Here is a 26,151-nt window from a genome sequence, read left to right on the forward strand (position 1 = left end):
ACACTTTAAGCGAGGTTAAGGATTTACCCTTAATATCTAATTTCAAGTGCTACAATCCTTCCATAAAATTCCTAATTTCCTTCTCGCGGTAAAGTTTTCTGTTTCATGCTTCCCGCGAAGAATTGAAGTCGCTTTTGAATCGATAATTTCGACTGTATCGATAGGGGTCTGCCAAGATCGAAGTTTACGAAGCGCATGTAAACAAACATGTATGGTCTGTTGTGATTGTTTGTTTTGATTATTCAAAATGTCACTTTTCCCAGCTTACTCGGATGAATCTGCAAGTACTTCGTCCGAAATAAATGTCAAATCTCAGGGACAAAATCGAGGTATGTATTGGCATGGGAAGCAATAAATATTTGGCATTTGAATATTTCTAAGACTTTTAACTTTATTGAATTTCTTGGCAGATTGGCTATCCATCCCTAGTTTTGCTCAGTCAAATATTTCTCCAGAAGTAATAGTTATCGACTCCCCACCTGTGGTCGAGCTCAGTGATGATAGTGAACCAGAGGTCAAAATATTAGAAGAATCTGTATCTAAATCATCTCACAGGCACCGGCACAAAAAGAAAAAGAAGAAGTCTTCTAAACCCAGTAAACACTTAAAAGACAAATTGAAAGAAGCGTAAGTTCGAAGAATTCTCATTTGTTCTCAAGTAATTTACTCATATAATTATTTGCTATGGTCTATTTATAATGGCCTTTGTACCAATTTAATGTGTCATTTCTTTGGAAAACAGCCGCCTTCAGCAAAGATTTCCCGACGATGTGAACGCAAAATACTATGAAGATAAAACTAGACAAGCAGGTAATCTAACTGTGCAAACCCTGCATCGTCCGCCTGTTCCTAGGTATGTATTTCAAGTCAGTATTATCTCTAGTCAATACATTTCTCGAATTGTAAGAAAGCAGTATGGCCTATCCCCTAGTTCTCTTTGCCTCCTAACTCAAAATGATTCATCATTTGGAACTTTGTATTATGTGTAATGCATTGAGACGGTTCCGGTATGATACTCTGGATTTAAAATAGAATGAGTAGCCAATAAAACAACTTTCAACTGGACAACATTTTTTAACTGAATTGAATATGCTAACTGTGTAATATTGAATATATTTTTCTACTTATTATTGGCAAAGTAACAATAAATTTTAGCAATTGGCAATGCAAACTCCACATGTTATCTATGTTTCCTGGCCAGGGCATAGTGAGCTAAAAGTGAAATTCCCATTATTTCTCTCCCACATTGTGATTGTCTATACATGTAGACCATTTTTTATTAAAAATTTGAAATTTATAATGATCCAATTTTTTTAAATGCTAACTACTTCTGACACAACTGTAGTGTATCCTTGCACCCATACATATTGACAGAATGGTCAAATAGATAAGAATTATTATGGCTTGGAAATATAATGTTGGCTTATATGTTTAGGCATACAGTATATGCCAGCTGTGTGTACTATATGGCATGGCAACCCATAAAACTTTCATTCTAATAAAACTACAAATGATCCGTCGTAATTTTCTTACATTTACCAATTCCTGTAATCTAAATCTTCTCTATTGAGTCTCTCTCAAAAGGATTATCTATGTGCATTAAAAGAGTTTTGTATTAATCAAAGCAATACCATTCTTTTGGTTTTACTCAACTGCCTTCTTTTCCCACTCTTCTTAGGACTTCCTCTAGTTATTGGAACAAATCATTTTGTCTTCATCAATCACCTGTTGTAACACATAGCCATTGATTCTGATATTCTCTATTCTGTTGCTATCATCCACACTTCACTAACATGGAGAAACCTGATCCTGGTTTCAATGAAGTGCTGCCTTATATTCAAGCTTGGTTTTCACTTGCTGGTTTAAATAATGGTTGTGACTTTCAAGTTTCGGGTACACGGTACAATTAAAATGGTCTAATCATGTAATAATAAACAATTAGTGGAAAGATTTTGGTTGTTTTGTGTCATACAGTTCAGAATTGGATTGGGCCATTAAATTGAATATGATGTTTTAGAGATATTCTTTAATGGAATACGTAATTCAATTACCTGTTAAGAAAGCTGCTCAGATTTCTTTTTTATTGATGAATACCAGTGCTGGATTTTCAAGGCATTATTCAGTTCATTAGACTATAAAACATGCATAATCTCTAGAAAATGTTGTATTGTAATGCAGATCAGCAGATGACCCCATTAAACGTTACTATCATAGAATCTCTTGTAATTTATTTGAAAAATCTTTGGATCTAGAGCAATGAACCTGGCCTTTACCAGTGGTCAGAGAAGGTCACTACGGGGTCATGATCCATTTTCATGTGTATTGCAATCTCTTTATGGCCAGACATCCTCGCATCCAAACATGCCAGAACTATGCATCATAAATACAGAGTATGTAGCTGCAACATTGAATTTTGTTGGAAAATGAATGACAAATTATTGTGCACAGAATTAACAGTAAGGTCGTGGCCTTTTTTTTAAATATTGAAGGTTTAATGAAAGATAATACTCATCTATTATTCCCACATAATTCTACACTGCATTTTCTGGTATACAATTTTTCTTGATGATATCATTTTTAATGTCTAAAAAGCAGTTAAAAACCATTAAATCTTGTTTATCATCATGATGTGTCAATAGTAATGTATTATTATTGATTCATATTGTGGGCTCTTCAAGGGTTCCATTTTTACTCAGACTTTAGTTTTCCCACATCTTTCATCCTGCATTTCTGAGATTAAGAGTTATGCCAGTTGTTATTGCTACTGTTTATCGTACGAAAATTGGAGATGAGAAATTGCAATGTGAGTGAGAAATTCTGTTATACAAGCAGGATCCAGTTCTGTGTATGTATCATGCATTCATTAATAATATTAGTTTTTAATTTTTATTATCATTAGAATGGTTTTGTGGAGGATACAAAATTCAATTTGTTTGATTTGTGACACCTCTCTCTCTCTCTCTCTGATATCTTATGTGAAATTTTCACTAACCCACAATCTTCTAATTGCAGATTTTCACGCAAATATTTGATCCCTGTGGGCTCCACGTTTTCTGCTTATTACCTCTGTTGGGGAAAAAGTGGAAGAATTGGAAGATATTTTCAAGTAGGACTGACAGATGGTCGAGTTAAAATTTTTGAGGGTGATGAAGAAGAGGAAGAGGATGTGGAAGAAGATAAAATTGACAAAACTGGGAAGACAGGAGAAATTGTGAAGTGCATTTGGAGGACTTCAAGATTAGAATTGGAGGTTCAGCATGCCACAGGTTCATTTAATCAAAAGCTCATGGAACATCCACATGATATCAGAGCTTGGCTGGAGTTCCTAAGATTTCAAGACCGTGCATCAGAACTTCGGTTCCGTGGGGGCTGTTCCAGGAGAGCAATGGCTCAAAGAAAACTAGATATACTCTCCAAAGCATTGCAGGAGAACCCTCGGTAATTATGGCTTCATCACATTATTATTTTCACACATTCATGTTGTTATATTATTTTTCAGGTATTGTCATGTTAACCAGGAGGATAATTCATTTTATGCAGATGCCAACTAACATTTGTAGTTGGCAGTATCGTTTTCCCCACTGGCTTGGGGATTTCTACCATGCAGGATGTATTAATAGAAATGTGTTGGGATGTGAAACCTACAACATAACAAACCTGTCCATTCAAAATACCATTTGTACTCCACCAAAAGGCAGATATTTCTGGTTTGCAAGTTTTGCCATCAAAATACCTGTAAAGGACATCTCCATAGGTATAATTTGTGCTGTGTGCTCTAAAAAAGTCTAAAAGCAAAAAATTTTTGTATTGATATAAACTAAGTATTAATTATTCATGTGAATGTATGTTATTGAGGATACATTTTTCAGACAACAACAGTCTGTTGTGCTTATGAAATTTGACAAATCATTCTAGATATTAATAAAAGGGAAATATAATTGGGAATATAATTTGTATTGAAATTTTTATGAAAGAAAAATTATATGCGTATACTAAAAACTTGAATATTTTCCGATAATCTATGTGTTAAAGTTCTTTTAAATTCCTGAATTTACTTCCCATTGACTGAATGGCATCCATGCCTGAAAACATTTTTCATTATTCAACATGTGTTTAGATATTACTGACGTGACTCCTGATGAACTAGAACAGAAAATGGCTGAAGAAGTCGAGGAAGCCACTAGCATTGGTCCTAGGATTACTCTCATGAAAATGCTGAAGTCAAGTTGGAGTCATGGAATCTCAAGCACATTCTGAATTCATTCTCTTCATGCCCAGATCCATCTGTTGACCTGGCATACATTGAGTTGCATTCACCATAAAATGACTAGATCTAGCTATTAGCATGCAAATCATGTTTGTTTACTATTGAATAGCATTCTATATTAGTTATAAATATTTTCATGGTTATATTCAAGATATGTATCCTTTCAGCAATTTCAATGGATGTCATTAACAGTGTGATAAAAATATACTTTGTCTCACATTGATTATTTCTTCTTTTTAAGGTCATGGCTACTATTGAGAGAAAAAGTGCATCTGGAGCAAATCCTATATCCACCTGATGAACTGGAACAGAAAATGGCAAAAGAAGTCGAGGAAGCCACTAGCATTGGTCCTTGGCTTGCTTTCATGAAAATACTGCAGTCAAGGGCCAGCACGACCGAAGTAAGCATTAACTATGGAAAAGCAATGGAGACTGCTCGGAAGGAAGGAAGAGCATTTCGCAGGAGGACTGGGAAGTCACCAGTTGTTTATGATGAGCATATCATTGGTAAGAGGCTCTGGAATGTTGAAGTGAATTAGTTAATTTTAAATATTAATTTGTTAACCATAGTTTGAATGTCAAGAAGAAATGCCAGTTCCTCATTCTGGTTGTCTAAATTAGAGACAGAAAGGCATTCAAGGGATGTTAAATGGGTGGCATAAGATTCAAAGATATATGCAGATTTTCCCATCAGTATTGGGGCACCTTAGAGTGCATGAATTTTGTCAAGAGTGTATGCTATGAAATTGCATATTTTCAAATGTAAATAAAGTACAAGTGTGCATGGAACTCAATAATACCTGATATAATTTCATACTGTGCAAAGAAATCTTTTAGTGGAACGCTTATGCAAACCAATTTTAAAGTATTGCATTGCAGATTAGACTCTTTTATAAATTATTGTGTCAAAAATTCACCATTCATCTCATATGTATTATAAACTTATAAATTTGGCATTCTTAGGATCAAAAAGCTGGATTTGTAAAAATTCTGGTATTTTAACAGTTGCAGGTTGCCTACATATCCATGGGAAAAATACATAAGTGTGTACTATTGCCTGCAAAGAATGTGGATTGTCTTGTTACTGGTAGAGCATATGTTAGGTACCACATCATTTTGTTCAGCAGTCACCAATGGGTCATCTGATACCTGCATAGCCTGTAGTTGCTGAAGCAAGTACTCATTATGATCAGCAGCTATAATAAAGTCACCAATCCGAAGTCTCACATGTTTTCTAGGTGTTTTTTGTATTAGGATAGTAAAATGAAAGGGATGCAATGTATTTAGTGATTTGTTAAAAATGTTTTCCCGCAAATACAGCATATCTTGCCTGAACTGTTTCCTCACAGCATTTTGCTTAAGTTGAATATCTTGAAAATGGTAAATATTGCACTTATTATAACGTATAATTCATAAGAGATAGTATATTCTGACCATCTAGTGATTTCACTATTGTATGAAAATGATGAAAACTGGATAGTTACACCTTGGTGTACCCTTGAGGTGTTACTTAGTAGTAGTCAACATTTTTGCTATCATTTTTGTAATACACTTTAGACTTACTAAGAGCAGGATGTGTGATGATTTGGTCAAAAGCAGTGAGCAGTCAGGTTAAATATGGGCAAGGTATTTTAATAATTGTTGAAATTGAATGATAATGTGACTTACTACAATTTCAAGAACGTTTTTCTTTCACTTTGCCTACATATTAATGGGGAATGTTATTAGTTGGTAATTCAAATATATTGGATAGTAAAAAGAGGAATCTATGTTATTTAATAGGGGCATATTGTTTGAAAAACTATCATAATTAATTGCATTTGAGCATAATTCAAGTACCTTTTTCCATGAAACAAAATAATATAGTTTACAATTCTGTATAATTTATTTCTGAGCTTTCTTCTAAAATTTTATTGAAAAGAAATTTGCTCCTGCAATAGACTAATAATTTAATCATTGATTGTATTAACTTGAATGCTGAATGCTTGAATGCTTCAGTGCTGAATGTAAGGTTTGTATAAAAAGTATCGGTAACAATTGTTTCCTGACATGTACATGAAGTGTTGAATTTAGACCATCAGTTAAGTGTGCACATGATAGCAGATAGTATTGGCATTGATAAGATGACAGTGCACACCATTAACACTGAAAGTTTGGCATTGCAAAAGATGTTCGCTAAACTCATTCTTAATGTCTTGACGGATGACCAAAAGCAGTTGCAAAGACCTTCGAAGGTGGCATTGCGACGATTCCCTAATCCTCTTACAGTCCCAACTTGGTACCAGCAGACTATTTCCTATTCCCAAAAGTTAAATTACATTTCAAAGGACACCACCATGGGAATCTAAGTGCCATCTAAGAAGCTAGCCCAGGTACCATTAAGGACCTTCTGGAATTCCCCTACCTGTGAGCCTTGGAGTCATGGAAATGTCACTGGCAAAAGTGTGTCAATGCTCAAGGGGTGTACTTTGAAAAATTTAAGACATTAAAGCAACATCTGAAATAAATCTATTTTTCCAAAACTTTCCCAGATACTTTTTATGCAAACCATGTACCTCACATTTTAATGAATTTCAAGGAAACTAAAACATGACATTATGTTTATTGTGGATTTGTATTTTTTCAGATCTCTTGTTTTGTTCTGGACTCTATATGCGACAAGCTGGGCTTTGGGAGAGGCTTTGGACATTACTAAGAATGTACCTGGAACTCAATGTTAAACCTGTTGGATTATCAGAAGAGGAGAAACCTGAAATTAAGTTTGATATTTGTCTTCAACCCACTGATAAGGAAGTCGGTAAGGAATACTGAATTGTTTTCTTCAATTTTAATTTAGAGAAGGTCACTTTTTTTATGATATCAAGAAAAATGGTGAGCTTGTAGGTGTAAGATGAATAGGATTATATACATTTTTTTGGATACTTTTGGATGCTTAAGCACCCTGCGAGCCACTGCTAGGGTATGTGGCAGGAGGTGAATGCACACGAGACCAACTTTGATCCGAATATGAACCTACCACAGTTGTACAATGTTTTTCTGATCCCTTATCATTCATGAAAAAAATGAGATCTTGAATCTCATTTTTTCCACAGATGAAAAGGGGGGGAGGGGAGGGGGTAGCACTCTTTTTCCAAAAATTCATCACTATGCACTTTTTAAGCGTAAATCTAATTGACAAATTTCGCACCGGTGTTGTATAGCATTAAGTTCATCTGATAAAGCTGCTGTATCCTCTGGATTATGGATATCACAGAATTACATGAGTGACTATGGATTCAATGTCGTTAGCATAAATTAGGAATAAAAAAGCTCCTGGCACACTTCCCTGGGGAACACCTGGAGTAAATTCTTATGCACCTGATATAACTCCATCAATGACTACTCTTTGTGCCTGACCATTCAATAAGTCTTTAATCCAACCCAGGATATTTTTATGTATGCCATATGCTTCTAGCTTTGTGAGTAGTTTACTATGAGGTACTTTATCTAGAAAAATGACATCCATTGGAGCATTGCTCTCTCCCAAAATAAGAATATCACAAACAAAAACCTCAAGTTGTGTCTCACAGGATCTACCCTTACAGAAAATATTTTCCTTTTGAATTCGCTCAATTCTTTTTGAAATTCCTCCTTGGCATTCACCCTAGATATTGTGTAATCATAACTGATCTCAATTCTTTTGTCGCCAGAGATATCATCCCTAATATTTTTCATCTTGGCGTGACTGAGCCTTTGGTGTCGCAAAGCTTTTCCAACATCCGTGTTGTACCATCTAGGTTTCATGTTATCTTTTATAAATTTACTGGAAATGAACTTGTTGACTGCTGAGTGTGTGATCTTAAGGAAGTGATTCCACATATCCTCAGTATTTCACCTCTCTTTAAATTTGCAAATTGACTCTGTAGTGCGCCCTTTAGGCCATTGTAGTCCCCTTCTTTAAACAAAATCTGGTGGTCCTTCTCTGTAATTTGTTCATTTTTGTAAACAGTGTTTTCTGGGATGGATCATGGCAAGGCATGTAGCGATAGGTATGTTTATTGCCAAATTTTCTGGGATGTCAGGGTGAGAGTGATTCATAAAGAGAAATGGTCTGTGCATTCATACCAGCCCTGAAATAGCACAAATACCACCATTTGAATATGAAAGATGGGTTATAAAGCACCAATGCATGATGTCACACTAACAGGAAGATTTGAAATGGCTATCAATTTCTACTGTCTGTGATTGGTTGAAAACTCTTGGTAGAAAGTTGAAAGTGAGAACATCATAATTTCATTTCAAAACAGTGGAATTACCTATGTGCTAGTGTAGAGGTGAAGATGGGATTGTGTATGAGGAAAGTGAAAATGACAGCAGAAAGAATGGCAGCAGCAATGATGTCATATTTCAAGGATTCTGCGATTAATAAACATTCATGTAGCTGCTAATTTTTTAATCTAACAATTCCATTGTCTTTGTATTGTGTTGACATTAAAATACTTTGATCCTTTCCTATCTGATCCAAGTTTTTTTCATAAATTCTCCTGAAAAATAATGGTGCATCTTATGGTGTACTTATGATGTATATCTTTTTTATATTTTGTATTCATATTCAAAATCTAGAATCGTATATTATCTGTAATTATTTTTCTTAGCTACATGGAAGCCAGGCAATACTACTGCCCAGACTCAAGTTACCTTTTCAATAGGCATCTTACATTCAGCCTCCCAAAGACATGCACCGTAACTCCTAACCAGTTGGCATAGAGCTTAAGGAATGCTATGATCCGACATACAGTTTCATGATGGATTTCTTTTAGTTATCAAATGAGTGGAAAATATATGGAAGGTGTTAATTTAATTTCTAAATATCTCTAGAGTGTCAGATGTTAAAATAAATAAATTTACCAATTTCATCCAATTTATGAATGAAATTTGGATAATTGTGACCCTCAGAATATAACTATGTATGTAGTTCTTTGCTGTATTATTGAAATAATGTGTTCACTACCCAAATTTTTCAGAGGAACTGGAAAATGAAGTTTTTAAGTCAGGCCTACCCTTATCTGAAATTTGGCTGAGAATTGAAGGTTTGCGGCAGTCTGTTAGATGGTTGCCCTTGTTGCCTGCTGAAAAAGATGAATCAGATGGTGACCTGCAACGCTATGTCTTCCCCGAGGATGTCTCTGAATTAGTCCAGCCCTTGGCAACTGTCGGTATGGCATCCAGCGGTATATTCACTCGACTAGCAACCATTACTCTCCTGTTACTCAAGGTCCCCTTACTGCCATGCCGGGATACTGCTCTAAGACGCTGTGGTTTTCCCTCCTGGAGCTGTGACACTCCAGAAGTTCCACTAACTGCTGTGTTCTCTACAGGTATGTATAATATCTTTAATAATGAACATTAGGTCACATATCATCAAATTTGGTCTTTCTCATTTGATTAATATGCAATCCACAGCCTCTGTTGTGGATTGTATATTAATCAAAATCTAACTGGAAAATGAAGGGGGCTCATGGCACCTTGCTAGATTTTTTGGTACCAATAGACTTTTCAGATGTGCAATGGTTTATTTTATTAAGCCAACCATTTAAGCTCCCTATAAAATGTGCTTGCAGAAAATGAAATTCCTATAAGTGGGATAGTTCAAACTGAAGGTAAAAATTAATGGTGGAGGTTAGTTTGTCTTTATCCTCTCCTCCACTTAATGGAGAGTCTTTGAAAACATTTGGCCGGTTATAGACAAAAAAATAATCCCTCAATTAACAAAATATTAAATTTCGAATCACATTGGCCTCACTTGTATTAGTTTCATATTGATTTTAAGAATGATCATTGCATTGCATAGTGAATAAATACCTATGTTTAGTTGCTCCTAGGAATTATGGAGGTTCAATTTTTTGATTTAGGGCTCTGTGTTGAATGGGATACTGCCCAAAAATTATGTATATTTACCACCTCTTCCTTAGCATTAAGTATATATTTATATTTAATTCAGAAGTGCCCCAGGCAAAAGAGATGTCTCAAGTATTAAAATTTCATGTTGCCATTAGGTCCATGGGATTGGTGTAAGAAAGCATTACCACTTGATCTTTTGGGTGAAATGATAGCTGGAGGAGGAGGACCACAATATCTACTGCCTCGCCCAGGCCAAGATCTTTTCTTGCTTTCCATCCAGAGGTTGTTTAAGATCTTTGCCACAGTTGTGAATTCACCATTAGAGAAGTGAGTGAATGGTTATAATTTATTCTTTTTTTACATTTGAGGCAACACTTTAATCTGTGTATGTATTTCTTTGTGAATTTATTTAATATTTTAGTGTCATTATTGACAATTTCATATCATTTTGTCATGTTATTTACTCAGGGAAAGTTTTAACGTGTCAATTGTGTGTTCTTATTTAAAAATCTCTCCATAGGCAATGCTTTGGAGTTTGGTGGCTGAGATTTGAGCGATGGTTGCTTGTGCTTGAAGGCTATGCATCGCCAAGTGCTAACTTTAATATTGCACAAAAAAGGAAAAAGAACTTGAAATCTACATTGAAAGAATTTCTTTCTCATGAGGCAAACCGCAGTTCTCTTGCTCTTTATAGGTGAGTTGAAGTGAAATATGTTACCTTGCACGTATGACATGTGTATTAATTTACATCGATTGACTGTGTTAGCTGTAATATTTTTTCTGAATATTCGGAGCAGATAAGTAATAGGAATGGTTTGTGTAACATTTCCTGAGTTCTGCTTCTCTGAGTGTCTCAATGAAAATGTCATTACTGATTGAAATTGTTTTTTATAGGGAATATGCTCTCATTGAAGCTGCTCTTGGTAAAACTGAATCTGCCGTTAAAACTTTGTGCACTGCAGCCGCACTTGGTGGTTACCCTGTGGTAGGGGTTAAGGATCGAGCGGAGCTCTGTTCCATTTACCGGGCATTAGCAGAGGTCATTCTAAAAGAAGGAGTTGACAAAGTATCCTCTGAGCATCAAAAATTCAAGGTGCTTCCATCAGCCAGTAATACTGATGCCAATCATAGTCTGTGTGATCCATGTTCATCGTCTTCACCTCATGTTCTTGGTGTCGATAGTGAAATGGAAACTACTAGTGATAAGGAAAAAAAGTGTGATGATACAAAGGAAGATGAGTCAGCAGACAGGATTGATTTTGTTGCTGATGTACAGAATTCTGATATTAATAAACCCAGTTGCAGTTATCAAGTCAGTGCTGAAGATCACTACCCAAAGTGTTTGATAGATGGTGCAGAAACTGTAGATGTTATGAACGTAAGTTTAGTGAATATGGATATGGACACAGCAGAGAAAAAGAAATCTCGTTGGGACATGAGGGAAGCACCTGTGGGAGCTGGGGGACGCAAGCCTCGGTGGACAGCAGCCAGTGTTTTTATGGGCTCTTTGTTCTCTAAGAATAGTTTGGAAGATAGTGGTGATGCAAATGCAAGCAAGGATGTTAGCCAAAATGGAGAGTGCACCAAAAAACCAAAGAGCAGGCACAGCAGTAAGGAGTCAGTCAAGTTGCCTGAAAGTAAGGGTAAAAGAAAGGGGAAAGACAAGTTGAATCCGAGACCAAAGAAAATCAGTACTTGTGAGCAACAGGTGATCACCGTCTTGACATGTCTTGGCCTTGGGAAGCCCTTGGACACCTTGGATAGGGTTGCCACTAGATCAGACATTGACTCAGCCCTTCAGAGGTTTAAAACTGTGTCGGAGGAAGTTCTGAAGGAAACGTGTGGTACATGCCAGTGTCCAGAGGTGCATGAATCTGGATGCAAGTGTCTAGACATGAACAGCAGGGGAGGTGGGGGAATGGAGTGTTTTCAATCATATTTTGTTGTGGAGTGGGTTAGTTGTAGGGCTTGGCTTCTGTCACTAGTGGAATCAGTGTGGGCTGCGGGTGCAGCATTTGAAGAGGCACTCAACAAACTAGTCAAAATCACAGTGGAGGATTTGGAGGAAGTTGAGGAAAAGGATGAGGAGGAAGCAGAGACCACTGAATCATCTGGTGCTCACCGACTGACTGGTGGGCGATACAACCCAGTGATTGTGAGGTAAGGTGAACTAACAGAAGGAATAAAATTAAGAAAATTAATACTTTGAGGGGATGTGGTAGTCCAGTGGGTAGTGTGTTGGGCTACTGACCAGAAGACCCAGGTTCAATTCCTGGAGATGCCTCTGGGCACCCCCATTTTTAATCCAAGCTATGTAATTTTTTGGGTGCCAGAACTTCCTGAGAAACCATTGGTGGCCCAAGGAAAGGAACTGTCCCCCCTACCCTGATATGTGAATTTCACATCCCATGAGGCTTAGTGCGAAGTGAGATCTACCCTCAACTATCAAACTGACCTTCAGGTTGATAATTTTGGTTTTTTGTACACTTTGAAAGGGCTTATTCATGGTTTTAATTTTACTACGATGATGAATACAAATATTTTACAGTTCACATAATATCACAAAATCTTTCTCAACTTGTGGCAAACATTATTCCATGAGCTTTGGTCTGTCATTTTGAGTAGTGTAGTGTGCTCGGTGCAATCAAGTTTTAAGATCTCATTTTTTTCTGGCAAAAAACTTCCTCTAGGTAGTTGATCCTTCTGTTACTTCTCATCATAAATATTTTTTGGCAGCATCGACTGCATGATTCAATGGCCACCGAGAATGCTTTTGTCAGTATCCCATTTGCTCACTGGAAAAACCAGCTGGTCCATTGCTAAGGCTTCATGGATTCATTGTCACATGGCATTCAGACTTCTTTGAACTTTCATACTAATGAGTGCCAATTTTAACATCCATAGAGCCATCACCATATATCTCACTCAATTTTTGATGAATTTTGATGGTAGTTAAATCATGCAAGTGAAGAAAATGGATGATCATTTCTGTTATGCCATCAATGTTCAGTTAAATTGGTCGCCCAACAGCAATAGTATTGTAGTGACCTCTACGGGGGGTCAAGTTAAAATAATACAGGAAGCAGAAATTAGATTTAAATAAATAGACGTATTATAAAAATGTACAGATTCTTTTTACCAAACTAGTGTGTATAGGATGCACTTGCAGTGTAATAATTTACCTAACATACACAGTGATTGTTCAAGGCATGCTTTTCCATTGTGAAGGGGAACTTGGACTGGGACCTAATTATAGGCCTGTTAGTTGACTTTGTCGCAAGGGGCATTTCGTGTGCGACACAAAGGGTATCGGGGAAAGTCACATTAAATACACAAGTCTTACCAAAACAATCGTGTATTATACAACATCAGTCATAGTACACCATTTACCCAAGTATAAGCAATTAAGTATCATGGATGGCTAGACCCTGGTAACCTAATGCAAGATCGGACAGCATTAGCATGGCGGAACATTGCCTCAGACGGGGTAAAGGCAGGTTAGATGCGGTCACGCGACTCATAACCCAGGCAGGGCCTTTGTCCAAAGGTAAGGTCCAACGAGAAGTGCTGGAGCGGTGACTGCTGTCACAGACACTGTCACTTGGGCAAGGCCCTCGTCCGTCGGAAATTAAGGGATGAAGGCAGGATGGATGTGGTCACGAGACTTGTAACCTAGGCAGGGCCCTCGTCTGTTGGAGAGTCAGCGATAGGACACGCTGTCACGACAAGTGCAACACAGCCAAAGCCTCTTATCCTATGGGTCACTGCCAGATAACCAATTGACCCCTATTCGCCTCATAACCAGAGCTTTTATACCAAACTTTAGGAGCCAGGGAAGGAATACTATGTCGTATAATTTCAACATTGTGTCTTTGGTCTCTTGGGAGATTCGGAGGAGCCGGGGAACGAATACTATGTCACATACTTGCGACAACTTAGTCAGTTTGCCCTTTGAGTGCCATGTGTTATTGCTAAATTTGGTGCAAAAATTACCTGGATATTTTATTGAAAAATGCCTGTAAAAACATTAGTATTTATAATAATATGCAGAAAATTTTACAAGTTAACTCATATTTGATATTCAGGTACAAAAAAAGAGAATAAAACTGAAAAATGTGAATCAATCGATTGTTGTTTACATTTTTAGCCATCAAAAAAATAAGTCACAGAGTGATAGTGGCATGTTTGAGAAAATATTTCAGTGTCACTCACAGCGACATTGGTGCTTATAGGGTTAATGGCTGAGCAGCATGACACCATCATGTCCCATCAACTGAGAGTTACTCAGCCAAATGCTTTTTAATTGCAGATGGTTTCTATTTCCTCATTTAAAAACTAATTTTAGGATACAGGATACCAAAGTTAGTCCACGAAGAAGTGGAAACCATGATTCTGCTGGCAAGAATATCAATGATCCCACTTGGTAGCCAAGGTAATAAATCATAAAGTTTTGGTGAAGCTGGGTTGCCCAGGGCTGTCAAATGTACCTGAATCCTCCCATCAATAGTTGAATTTCCTACCCTCTAGGATACCACCCCACCAGTCAGAATATTATGCCTATCCATTTTGATCGATCCACTTTTCTTAGTGATTGATTAGCCCTCTCGAAATGTATTCAGATGTGTATTCACTGTAAAAGTTTCTTTCCCCTTTAAAAGTCAAAACAATCCCTACCTTGGTGGTTAATCATATCTCTTCAATATGGCTTGTTATAATTTTAAGTCAACCATGTGAGGCTGATATAATCTTTCACAAAATTTAAGCTTGGTTAAACACTCTTTGAGCGGTGTAATTTATGGTTGGTTTGACAAGTGGGTAGAGCAATTTCTCTGTACACCGGAGGGTCTTAGGTTCAAGCATCAGGACGCTCCCGGTTACATCCAAGCAGTGCAAATTTTTTGCTGTCAGAACTTTATTGGAAGTCACTGATGGAACAGGAAAAGGAGCTGATCATTCTACCCTGAATATGTGATAGATCTAGAAAAAATTAAAACGGGGACAGTTTTCATTAATGAACTACAATAACTTAATGACATTTTTCCTTACAATGTAAATTGAAAATCATGTTAAATTTCAAAATAATCTCACTAATTTAGAGACAACAACACATTTCTATGTATGATTTGAATCTTGTTGGATGGCAGGCATTCAAAAGTAGTGTTGTACTTATAACTAATATTCATTTTTCATTTTGTTAATGCAAAAAATTCAGCCCAAAGTCATACTCCCCTCCACCCTCTTGGATCTGCTCCTGCCCTGAAATTGTAAATTTAATATCTTCCCAGACTTATTATAAGATGAACGTTATCATTACATATGAAAAGAGCCTTCAGTCCAATCCTGAGATTAAGACTTAGAAACTAAATTAAGCAAAATCATTATGTTTATAAAAAGCTTGTATTTTTCTCTGTCCTAATGGCAATGCATTTCCTCCATAGGATAAGAAATATTAGAGAAGCCTTCTATGAAGGCTACATAACAATGCTATTGTCTAGACGTTGGTCTGAAGAGGCTAGATCTGGTCTGTATCCCATATTAAGTGATGTGATTAGAAGGGCCATGAGTGAATTCCCTGAGAATGTACACTTTGCAGCAGCTGTTGCCATAACTGAGGTAAGATTCATGACAGTCCTGTTTAGTTTTACATTCATCTTAAATTTCATGGATATTCATAAAACTGTAGGAAATCATACAAAAAGAGCTGGACTAGTTGTAAAATAGAATTGGTAATCTTAAATGTAATGCGATGAAGACTTGATTTTATTTTATATCTGGGGATCATAATGACCTTTGTTACATAATTTTGCCTTATAAAATCCACATAATTTCATTATGGTTAGATATGACCCATGGTATTCACATAAATATAAGAGTCATATATGTCAATAAGTCATACTATTAATAAACTTAAATTTGAATGAAAAAAAATTGTCTTTACTCTGTGGCATTAATTACTGATTTTCCTCTGAAGAGAATTCATTTTTAGACTTATGTAGCCCCTGCCTCCCCATGACATATGTTCATAAAATTTCGTTCCCACCCTAATATTATTGCCCTTACAACTTTTATACTCATTGCTGGGTAAAAGATTTTTAATCAGAATTGCTAATCAGTTGCATCTTTGTTTTTCTTTTCCTATTCAGGGTACAAAGGTATTATTGGCTTTTATGTATTGTATTTATCGTGCAGAATGAAGAATTTATTAGTGTGATATTCCAATCCTAGAGACTCTCCCTTTCTCACACTGTCTGATTCGTACCCCATTCAAATTTGATGTGACAGACCCTATTCATCTCTGTAGTGTTCTTTCAGAAGTGCTGCAAAGTACTCATCCACAACTACAAGTGCTTCTTGATTGGATGATTTACCAGAGAGAAAACTTTTGAGGTTTTGGAAGGAATGGAAGCCTGAGGAAGCTAAATTCAGAGAGTAGGGTGGATTTTCTAATACTTCAATATGCAAATCCCTAAATTTTACCATTACCAAGACACTTTTGTGGACAGGTGCATTGTTTTGGTGGTAAACGGTTTTTTTCGTCTGCAAGCCTGATCTGCCTTCATGAATTTTTGCCCAGTGATTGTTTTACCTTTTCTCAAGATCGTTGATCAATACAAGTCCTTTTGCATCCCAAAAACCGATGCCATTACCTTTCCTTCAAATGACATGACTTTCGCCTTCTTCAGAGCTAAGAACCGGCCTCTATCCACTGCATGGATTGTTTTTTTGACTCTGACATGTAATGGCAAATCTATGTTGCATCCAATATCATTTATCGAGGCAGAAAATAACTCTTTTTTTTGCAAAGTGCACCAAGCACTGTTTGGAAAGTGTCATCCGAATACATTTTTAATCCACAGTAAGCAGGCATGGAATGATACAAGTGGTGCCCATCTCGTGCAAAGCTTTGTCATATGCAATCGCTGAATAAAAGTGACAGGTTTTTTTGATATCTTATCTTCCTTTTGATATCCTAGCCTATCTTCCAAAATCATGTCAGCATTTTTTCAATGATTTCCCGTATGGTTGAACTTTTCAGATGTCCTTCATGTGGATCATCTTGGAGGTTTTCATGTCCACATTTAAACTCAGGTGCCCATTTTCTCATGGTGGAAATTGAAGGAGAAGAGTCCTCGTACACATTTGCAATCCTTGAATGAGTTTTGTTTGGCATTTCACTTTCTTTAGGGAAGAATTATATCACTGCACAATACTCCATTATTTCTGTTTCTAACAACACACATAAACTGCTACTGATTCAAATGACTGCCTACTGCGAACAGCTGGATGGATATGCCCGTAATTTCATGCAGCATCTACTCACAGCTGTGCAGACATGCGAGAAAAATGGAATCTAAGGTTTCTACAGCATTTATCCATGATTGTTAAGGCTTTCAGGCATTCCTCCGCATCAGGGTGTCTCTTGGCTACAACAGGTTCGCCAGTCATGCTGCTGTCATTTTCAGGTCACTTCTGACCTTAAGACACCAGCAGTATGACTAGAGAAATTATTGTTGCCAAGAGACACCCCGAAGTGGAGGAATGCCTGAAAACCTTGACTATCATAAGGGAAAAAATCATGCAAGTAGTGATGCCATCAACTGTGAACAAGAACTTTTCGGACCCCACCTTTGTTAGTTTTTTTCTGGGTTCTAGAATAGGTACTGAAATAAATTTACTGGGAAAACATTTACTTATTTGATGTAGTCTTCGTGTATTGTTTGACACAGCAAGATCTGTTGCCTTTGTGGTACATTTTAAGTGATAGTGATGCTGGATTACTGCTTTTGCTGGCTTTGTTATTATGCTAGGTTAATCTAATTACCTTACATTTAGGGTACAGTGCAGCACTAAGATATTGAGATGCAGATTGACGCTGTAAAGCAGAGATTGTGAGATGAAAGGATGCTGTATTTCAACTTAGGGTGATTAGTATTGAGTTGGCATTATAGCTCATCATCCTATACTTTGTCTCATTTTTACCCCAGACAAGATCCAATTAATGAATTCAGAAATGGATTAGTACACAGAATAGATGAGGGAAGAACACTCAAAAATGCCACCGATTAAGAGCTCATATTGACTTCAATATCATTATATATTTTATGTTTGAACCTGTATGTTATCATTCTTGTGTCATGAGTAGCTACATTCCTTTCATATAAAATATTTAATTAATGTGGCACCCTCTACAGTTGTTTAGGGGGATCGGGATGGTGGGGTGGCTTATTTACTGGTTTCTTACCCCAAGGACACAGGCTCAAATGTCAAAGGTGTTAGAATTTTTCATTGGTGTACAGATCACTTTGTGGGATGCTATATGGAGAACATTTAAAGTTAGTACGCTGTCCATTAAATGGGACATTAAACTGTGGATCCCCTGGTACCTATCATTAAAGAGTAGGTTAATGCCAACTCTGGGTTTTCCTACACCCTTTCTCTATTCACTGAATATCCTACCCCTACTTAATTACCCAGTTATCCTTAATTGCTCAAATGAATTAGCTGTCAATTACATTTCCTAATAGCTTGAGTGTTTTGATTCTGTAACCATTTTCATGGTCATTTCAGAGTGATATTGGTTTTGGAGGCAGCCCATGGTGGACAGTGACCTCGTATTTTGATGGTGGACTTGGAAGAGCTGGCGGTGGCAGTCCATCTCTCTTTGGTAAGGTATTCCTTATCTTATTGGCTGAGCAGAGGAGAAAGAGAACAGAGGAGGGGAGAAAGAAGGGTCACGAGATCTTCAGTTTAGGTGAGTGTATGACTATATTTTGTCCAAATAACTTCAGAACCACCGTTTGGTACATGTCATCAGGTTTGTAAATGTGTAAATTTTCAAACCAGACATGCACAAATAAAATGTAGATTCTGAAGAGACAAAAATTGACAGCAATATACGATTTAGGATTTCTCTTGATTTATGCAAGATATATAACAAAAAGGGGGATGGGGTAGACCAGATGTAGCATGTCTACCTATGGAGCCAAAGGTTGCTGGTTCGGGTCCCGTGACGGGCGTAAATTTTTCGGCATAGAAAATATTTCTTAATGGTTTTTCGTAACGAGGCAACGACACATTGACAGAAAAACCACAATGGTGGTATTTCAGAATAAGATAACAAGAAAAATAGCCCCCTGAACCCATGGTGAAAGGCAGCAGTTTCACCATTAGGCACTGGTGGTGCAGACTGAGTGGGGCGGCGTGGCATCTGCTGCAACAGCTGAGGGCGAGAGTAAAGTTCATGGTATCGGCCGCCGCACTGTGATGTGGAAGGCAATGGGAAACCACCAAATTATTCTCCCTAGAATATGCAGCCTTGTCTTGCATTCAAATACAGTAGTAGAATGGAAAGATATGTGTTCTGCAGTAAACCAATCCTGGATTGAAATACTAAAACATATAAACAAACCATAAACATAGTAATCAATTGGTAGATCAGTTTACTAGGTGATGGTAGAGTTCACCCAATACTAGGCCCAATGGCATGTGAAATTCACGCATTAGGGTAGGCGGCAGTTCCTTTCCCTGTGCTGGCTGTGGTTTCCCAGATCTGGTATCTAAAAAATTACACAGCCTGAGTGGAGCTGAGGGTGCCCATAGAGGCATGCCTGGGAAGCATGGAACCCGGGCCCTCTGGTCATTAGTCCAATGCTCTCTGGACTACCACAACTCATGAATGGAATATGTTCTTAAAATATTCACATTAATGGAAATGTATCAATTAAACAAATGAATATTTTGTATGGTATAATAGTTCATAGTGAGATATTATGTTCAACAAAAATCAATATGAAGCTTCTATTAGTTTAGGAGATAGGTGCAATCTCAAAATATTTCTTAATAGCAGTTAGTATATGAAATAGTTTCTCTTCAAAAAGTCATAATAATCTCCTGTACATTATCTCAGTATTTCCCAGCTATAAAATGATCCAAATTGCTTTGCAATGGGTTGTACGTATTTGCAAAAAACTTTTATGAAATCAATTTATCAACTCTTTAATAGGAAGATAACGGGAAAGGTGATAAAATCATAAATGAATGAATTGTGGAATATTTCCTACAACATCTTGAAAAGAAGCTTTATCAAAGACAGTGGGGAATCTTATTGGTGTATTGACACACCTAAATAAAGGATCATTTATTTTCACGTATTGTGCTCACAGGGTTTATACTTTCAGCCAGGATATATTTTTTTAATGAACTCACATGTGCAACATATACAAGGCATATTCATAAAGTAAGGGCCGTTTGCTTATATTTAAATATTGGTGCTTCAGAAAACAGTTTTACTCCTGCAGCACCATCTACTGATTCATTGAGAAGCTATAGCAGCATTTGTTTTGTCTCATAAGTCGTTTGCTTGTCCGTGCATGCAAACAACAATGTCCACGACAATCATTGATCCTGCCAGCTATGAAGTGTGTTCTGTCGTATGATTCTTGTATGCAAAAGGGTTGTCGGCTGCTGAAATTCATCGGGAGTTATGCCTAGTTTATGGACCTACAGTTATGAGTGAAGGAAAGGTTAGTGAATGGTGCCGTGATTTTAAAAATGGACGAACAAATGTCCATGACGAAGAGCGAGGTGATAGGCCCAGTATTCTGTCCGATGAAATTGTTTCGCAAGTGGGACAAAAACTGCGATGTGATCGTCGATTGATGATTAATGGCCTGTTTGAACAATTTCCTCAACTTGGACGCACTACTATCTACAATATTGTCACGGAAAACCTCGGATACCACAAATTGTGTACTAGGTGGGTACCGAAAATGCTCACTGACCACCACAAAGAGCAAAGAATGTCCAGTGGAGGAGAGTTTTTGGGCCGTTACTAACAAAATGGAGATGACTTGTTTTCTCGCATTGTTACTGGGGACAAGACGTGGATATCCTACATCAATCCAGAAACAAAACAGCAATCGATGTAGTGGCGACTCTCATATTCACCAAAACCGAAAAAGGTTAAGCAAACTCCGTGCACTAGTCGAAAATTGATGGCTACCATTTTTTGGGACATAAATTGTGTTCTTTAAGTGGATTTTATGGAACATGGAAAACAATTACAGCTGATGTGTACTGTGAAAAGCTCAAAAAACTGAGACGTGCAATCCAAAACAAACAGCACGAGAAACTGTCACCTGTCTCTAGGTGATGATCCAGTGGGCAGAGTGCTGGTCTGCTAACTGGAGGGCCCAGTTCGATTCCTGGGGAAACCTCTGGGCTTGGTACTAGGTGAGCTCTACCCTCACCTGTGAAACCAACCTTTTGGTTGATAACTGTGGCATGGTATACATTAAATTACTCTACTTGATGTAATCTCTATGGTGTAACATTTAAACTTTATCAATGGAAGTATCACTTATAATTGATGTTAAACAGGTGGACCATTGGTTGAAGACTCATGTAGTATTAACAGGCTACGGAATGTCTTTCGTCGCCTTGTGGCTGATTCGGGGGCAAAAGGCTGTCCTCTGCTGTGGCGATTATACTTACGTTTTGTTGGAGCCATGGAAGGACCTATTATCTGCAAAGGAATTGTTTACAGAGGTCTACAAGAATGCCCTTGGGTTAAGGTAATAATCATTTCATTAACTTACATTGCCCATCTGTTGATCACTAGCAAATTTTTATAAAATGTTTGAATTGTTACTAAGAATGTAGCATCAAAATAATTCAAAGGAAAAGCTCTTCAAAATAAGTTTATGCCATGCAGTTATAATTTCTAATGAAAGCCATCCCAATTAAAGTTATACCTCCTTTTCATGGCACCACTAGTCATTATTTTCCTCCTGTCTAAAATTTCCACTTTAAAAATACCCAATGACTACACACTTTATTTGCATCAATAAGTTCCCAATTTCTGAGTATGTGCTAAATATTTTTAATCCGCATAGGCTTATTATCTTAATTACACATCTAAAAATCATAAAAAATTGAATTCATCTGAATTTTTATGTATCTGGGTGCCCTGCTTGTGAATATTTAATTATTATCCTTGGGCTCTTAAATAAGGATAGAATCAACACTAGAATGAGATTTTCAATATATGTTGATGAAACCTATGCCTATGAATTTATTTTGGTATTTCCAGTCAAATGGGCATCTAAATTGCATTGTCACTCTATCCACCGATTTTGAAAATTTGTATTTTTAAGAAAATGCTTGGCTGTTGGTTACTAAAATCTACTTTAAAATCTATCCAACTTACTGATCAACAGGCCATTAAAAAAACACAGCATTTCATTTTTTAATTGCTGTATATTCTTTTAGAATATAGCAATGTTCCTGCTTCATATTTGGAATTTTCACAGGGTTTTATTAATGCAGATTATTAATTGTTTAATGTGAAACATGCATCTAATTATGTATAGGTTTTGAAAAAATGATGAATGAAAATGTATTTTTTTTAAATATCAAGGCTTTTATTGAGGGGGCAAGGTTTTTTTTACATCCTTAAAATGTGCTCAGAAATCACGTATGTTGTCTTTGTCTACTACATTGTGTTCTAGTCAATGAAGAAAATCTGTCAGTGCAGATTTCAAGCTTCATAGTAGAGTTTCTGGTGACAGCATTATTGTGGATGAGAAATTTATGAGTATGATCTTAATGCATTCCATTTTTTCTTTGTGTAAACCAATATTTGGCCAGGATTAAATTAAGTACTAAAATTCTACATCAGAAATAAACTTATCTTTACATAATACCGCCGTAACTTAGGCCATTACAGGTAACGCTGTTATCTGGAAGGGCATAGCCTCTACCCATCAGTAAATGCCTAAAGTAGTTATCCACCACTTTCTAATAATATTTCTTCTGTATTGAGAAGTCTTTTCCTTCTAGGGCCTTTATGAATCTTAAATTTCCATTTTGCATTGCATAATGCCTAGCACTTAATGACTGTTGTCCAACTGTCAATGATAGTCAATTTGTCCACATAGTGTCCACAACTGCAGGTAGTAGTAGTAGTTTTGAGGGGAGGCGACCGACAGCTAAGGTCATTTGCGCCATAGGGGATGGATAGGAAAGGATGAAGGGTGGAGAGAAACCCGGCGTCGGCATTAGCCTACTCTTTACGAAAGGCGCCAAGGGGTCCACAGTTTAACGTCCCATCCGACGGACGGCGTACTCACTCAAAGTGCCCTCCACAAAGCACCTCAAGTAGGGATCGAGATACCTCTGAAAAATATTCAACACCGCCGGGATTTGAACCCGCGCCCTCAGGGTGGGAAGCCAGTACGTTAGCCCCCGCACCATCTCGATCCCCTCCACAACTGCTAACCCCTTATAGGTTAAGTATCATTTTATTTATATCCGTGATTGTTTTGCTCTTACAATGTTTTTGTAGTTATCGCTGCTCTGTAAAAAATACTGATTCAATAAAGGATGGTATTCTGAAGCAGAAAAACTTGCAAATACACACCTACTTCATAGTGTTTAATTTTTTCTTCACAGGCTTTCTATTTAGATGCTGCCCGCCTTTTGCCAGAAGAGAATGCCCAACTTCAAGACCTGATAACTGAGAAAGAACTCCGCCTTCATGTTTCATCTGAAGAGTTAGAAATACTAAGAGATTAAGAATGCAAAATGAATTTTGAATTGAGTCTTGAATTTAAAATTGTGTATATTTTAATATATTGTGTTCACAAATTAATTGTATTGTATTTATTATTGTTGGAGTGATTCAATTATTTTTGTATATCAAATGCATACAAAGTGAACAAATAAATATAGGTATATATAAATAAATGTTAGAAGACAGATATCATTCAATGAAAGGGTTTAGGCTAGTTGTTGGTCCCAATCAAAAGTATATTCCAGAGTAGCATTATATTTGAGACTTTTAAGTTTGTTTTAAGGTTTAAGATTTTCATTTATCCAGTCTATATACTTCGATACATCAGTTAAAGCTTCAGGATATCCTGGCTCAGCACTTTAATAGGTTCATGAGGCTATCCCAGAAATCTTTCCACCAAATATAAAGTGTGTCCACCTGTGTCAAACTGAAAATGAGCGCACAGTAAATAATGTCTGTGACATTTTAAAGAATGTTTTAATGTTCATTAAATGTGAATATTGACGGTAATTTGGGTGAAAATCAATTCAGAAATCCTCTTCTTGAAAGAATGCTTTAGTGATCCCCATTCATCTTGGGCTCAGGGAAGTATGTTTACGTTCTTCTCATTCTTGACCTCTAGTTTGTTTGCATGCATTGGTATGCATTTGGAGCTTATCATAATTTAATGTGTCACCAATTATATATATTAAATGTTTTAATACCTATGAAATGTATCATTGTATGAATACAAATATCCTTGCCTCAGCACGGAACTACAAAATGTGATAAGTACATGCTTTATTCAATTATCATTGGAGGAGGAAAACCTCAAAACAGTGATTATAAGTTGGTATCAAATTGGATTATCCGATATGACCTATGTCATGTATACCTAGATATCATCTGTTGAAGGATGTGCGGTAAATTCCTAATATATTAAACCTCCAACTAATAAACTTTTGAGGACTATTTTGTCACTTATCTGTGAATAAAACAATCATATGTATAATATTGTGTTTTCTGTACTGTTTTTTAAATGAACAAATGAAATAAAGTTTATCAATAAGATATGGAAATTCTGTACTGTTTTTACCTCTTAATTTCTATTTTTCACTTTTTAATTTTTAAGTATCTCTAGAATTGGGTTGTCTCTTTCATACATGGTATGGATAAAAAGTCTCGAAAACTAATTTTTCCTGACGTGACTGAACATCACACCACACTGGAAATGCACAGACTTGGTGGTGGGGAATCTGATCTTCAACATGTACCAATCACCTGCGAGTATTAGTTCAGACTAGATCATGTTTTTATTGGACCCCTATCAAGTGTCGTGGTGCAAGCGCAAAATGCAGTGAACGATTGAATTGCGGTACGCAATCAATTTTTGTGTTTGACTGTAGAAATCAAGTACAGAGAAGTTGGGCATGAGTTGCTAAGTGCTGAATTTAGAATGGTGGTTAAGTGTATGCTTGATCGCAGATTGTATTGGCATTGATGAGATGACAGAGTATACGATTATCATTGAAAATTTGGTGATGTAAAAGATGTGCTAAACTTGTCCCGAAGGTCTGAACAGACGACAAAAAGCAGAGTCGAGTGTCTGCTTGGGATGACCTTCTGCAGTGGGATACCATGATTCCTCAACCCCTTTACAGTCCCAACTTGGTACAGCAGGCTATTTCATATTCCCAAAAGTAAATCCACGTATAATTATATCACTATGAGACCCTAAATGCCATCAAAGAAGATTGCACACAAACCCTTAACAGCCTTCTGGGCTCTGCCTACCAGGGAGCCTTCAAGTCATAGAAAAGCCGATGGGAAAAGAGAGTCAATGCTCAAGGAATGTACTTAAAAATATTTAGAAGTATCGTAGCAATATCTATAATAAATTTATTTTTCGATAACTTTTCCTGATACTTTTTATGCAAAACTTGTATGACAAAACTCATAAATCAATTAGAAATTTTAGTAGGAACTTTAAAGTAACAATTTTAATGTTGTAATTAGAATAATTGGTTTTGAAGTCTTTAGGATGTTAGAGTTGAAGCAAAAATTGCTCTGCCTGTTTCCATCATTCCAATAGAATTCATTTTTGTAAGCTATTTGTGGTGACATTATGCAATTTTCCTGATTGTTTTGGAATGGTTAGGTGGCCACTCAGTTGGAAGAATTGGGAAAAAGTTAGCTTTGAAATGAGATTATGATGTAAGAATCATGAATTTCTCGTGAGAGCAATGTTCCTTTTAGTTCTAAGTCCAGCTAATATTTACCATAGTCAAACATATGTTCAGGATCTGGCAAAAACAGAAACTATGGTTTTACCAGCTGCCGATATGTGTACCAGTGGCATGCGAAAGGAAGAGAGATGATCCACATTAAAATTGCCCAATAATATTTCCAAACCAAAGGAGTATCTTGAGTTTGCATTTGTTCATCTCCTTCT

General features: G+C 36.8%; 1 protein-coding gene across 1 annotated transcript; it reads left to right on the top strand.

Annotated features, from left to right (window-relative positions):
* Window positions 1–220: 220 nt before the first annotated feature.
* On the top strand, window positions 221–24,680 carry LOC139698744 (nuclear exosome regulator NRDE2). The gene is made up of 14 exons (XM_071597651.1): window positions 221–329; window positions 411–627; window positions 743–853; window positions 3,013–3,438; window positions 4,509–4,774; window positions 6,894–7,064; window positions 9,271–9,624; window positions 10,303–10,474; window positions 10,668–10,841; window positions 11,042–12,307; window positions 15,586–15,760; window positions 18,716–18,899; window positions 21,527–21,720; window positions 23,600–24,680. Exons 1-14 carry the CDS (start codon window positions 248–250, stop codon window positions 23,720–23,722), a joined length of 3,915 nt encoding a protein of 1,304 aa, XP_071453752.1. The 5' UTR covers window positions 221–247; the 3' UTR covers window positions 23,723–24,680.
* Window positions 24,681–26,151: the final 1,471 nt, after the last annotated feature.

Source organism: Hetaerina americana, unplaced genomic scaffold (assembly GCF_022747635.1).
Source record: "Hetaerina americana unplaced genomic scaffold, ioHetAmer1.1.p SCAF_10, whole genome shotgun sequence".
NCBI classification, from domain to species: Eukaryota; Metazoa; Arthropoda; class Insecta; order Odonata; family Calopterygidae; genus Hetaerina; species Hetaerina americana.

Coding starts and splice junctions, on each gene's coding strand:
- LOC139698744 (XM_071597651.1), top strand. CDS start 248: ATGTCACTTTTCCCAGCTTACTCGGATGAATCTGCAAGTACTTCGTCC. Junction 330..410: donor ATCTCAGGGACAAAATCGAG/GTATGTATTGGC, acceptor ATTTCTTGGCAG/ATTGGCTATCCATCCCTAGT. Junction 10,842..11,041: donor AGTTCTCTTGCTCTTTATAG/GTGAGTTGAAGT, acceptor TGTTTTTTATAG/GGAATATGCTCTCATTGAAG.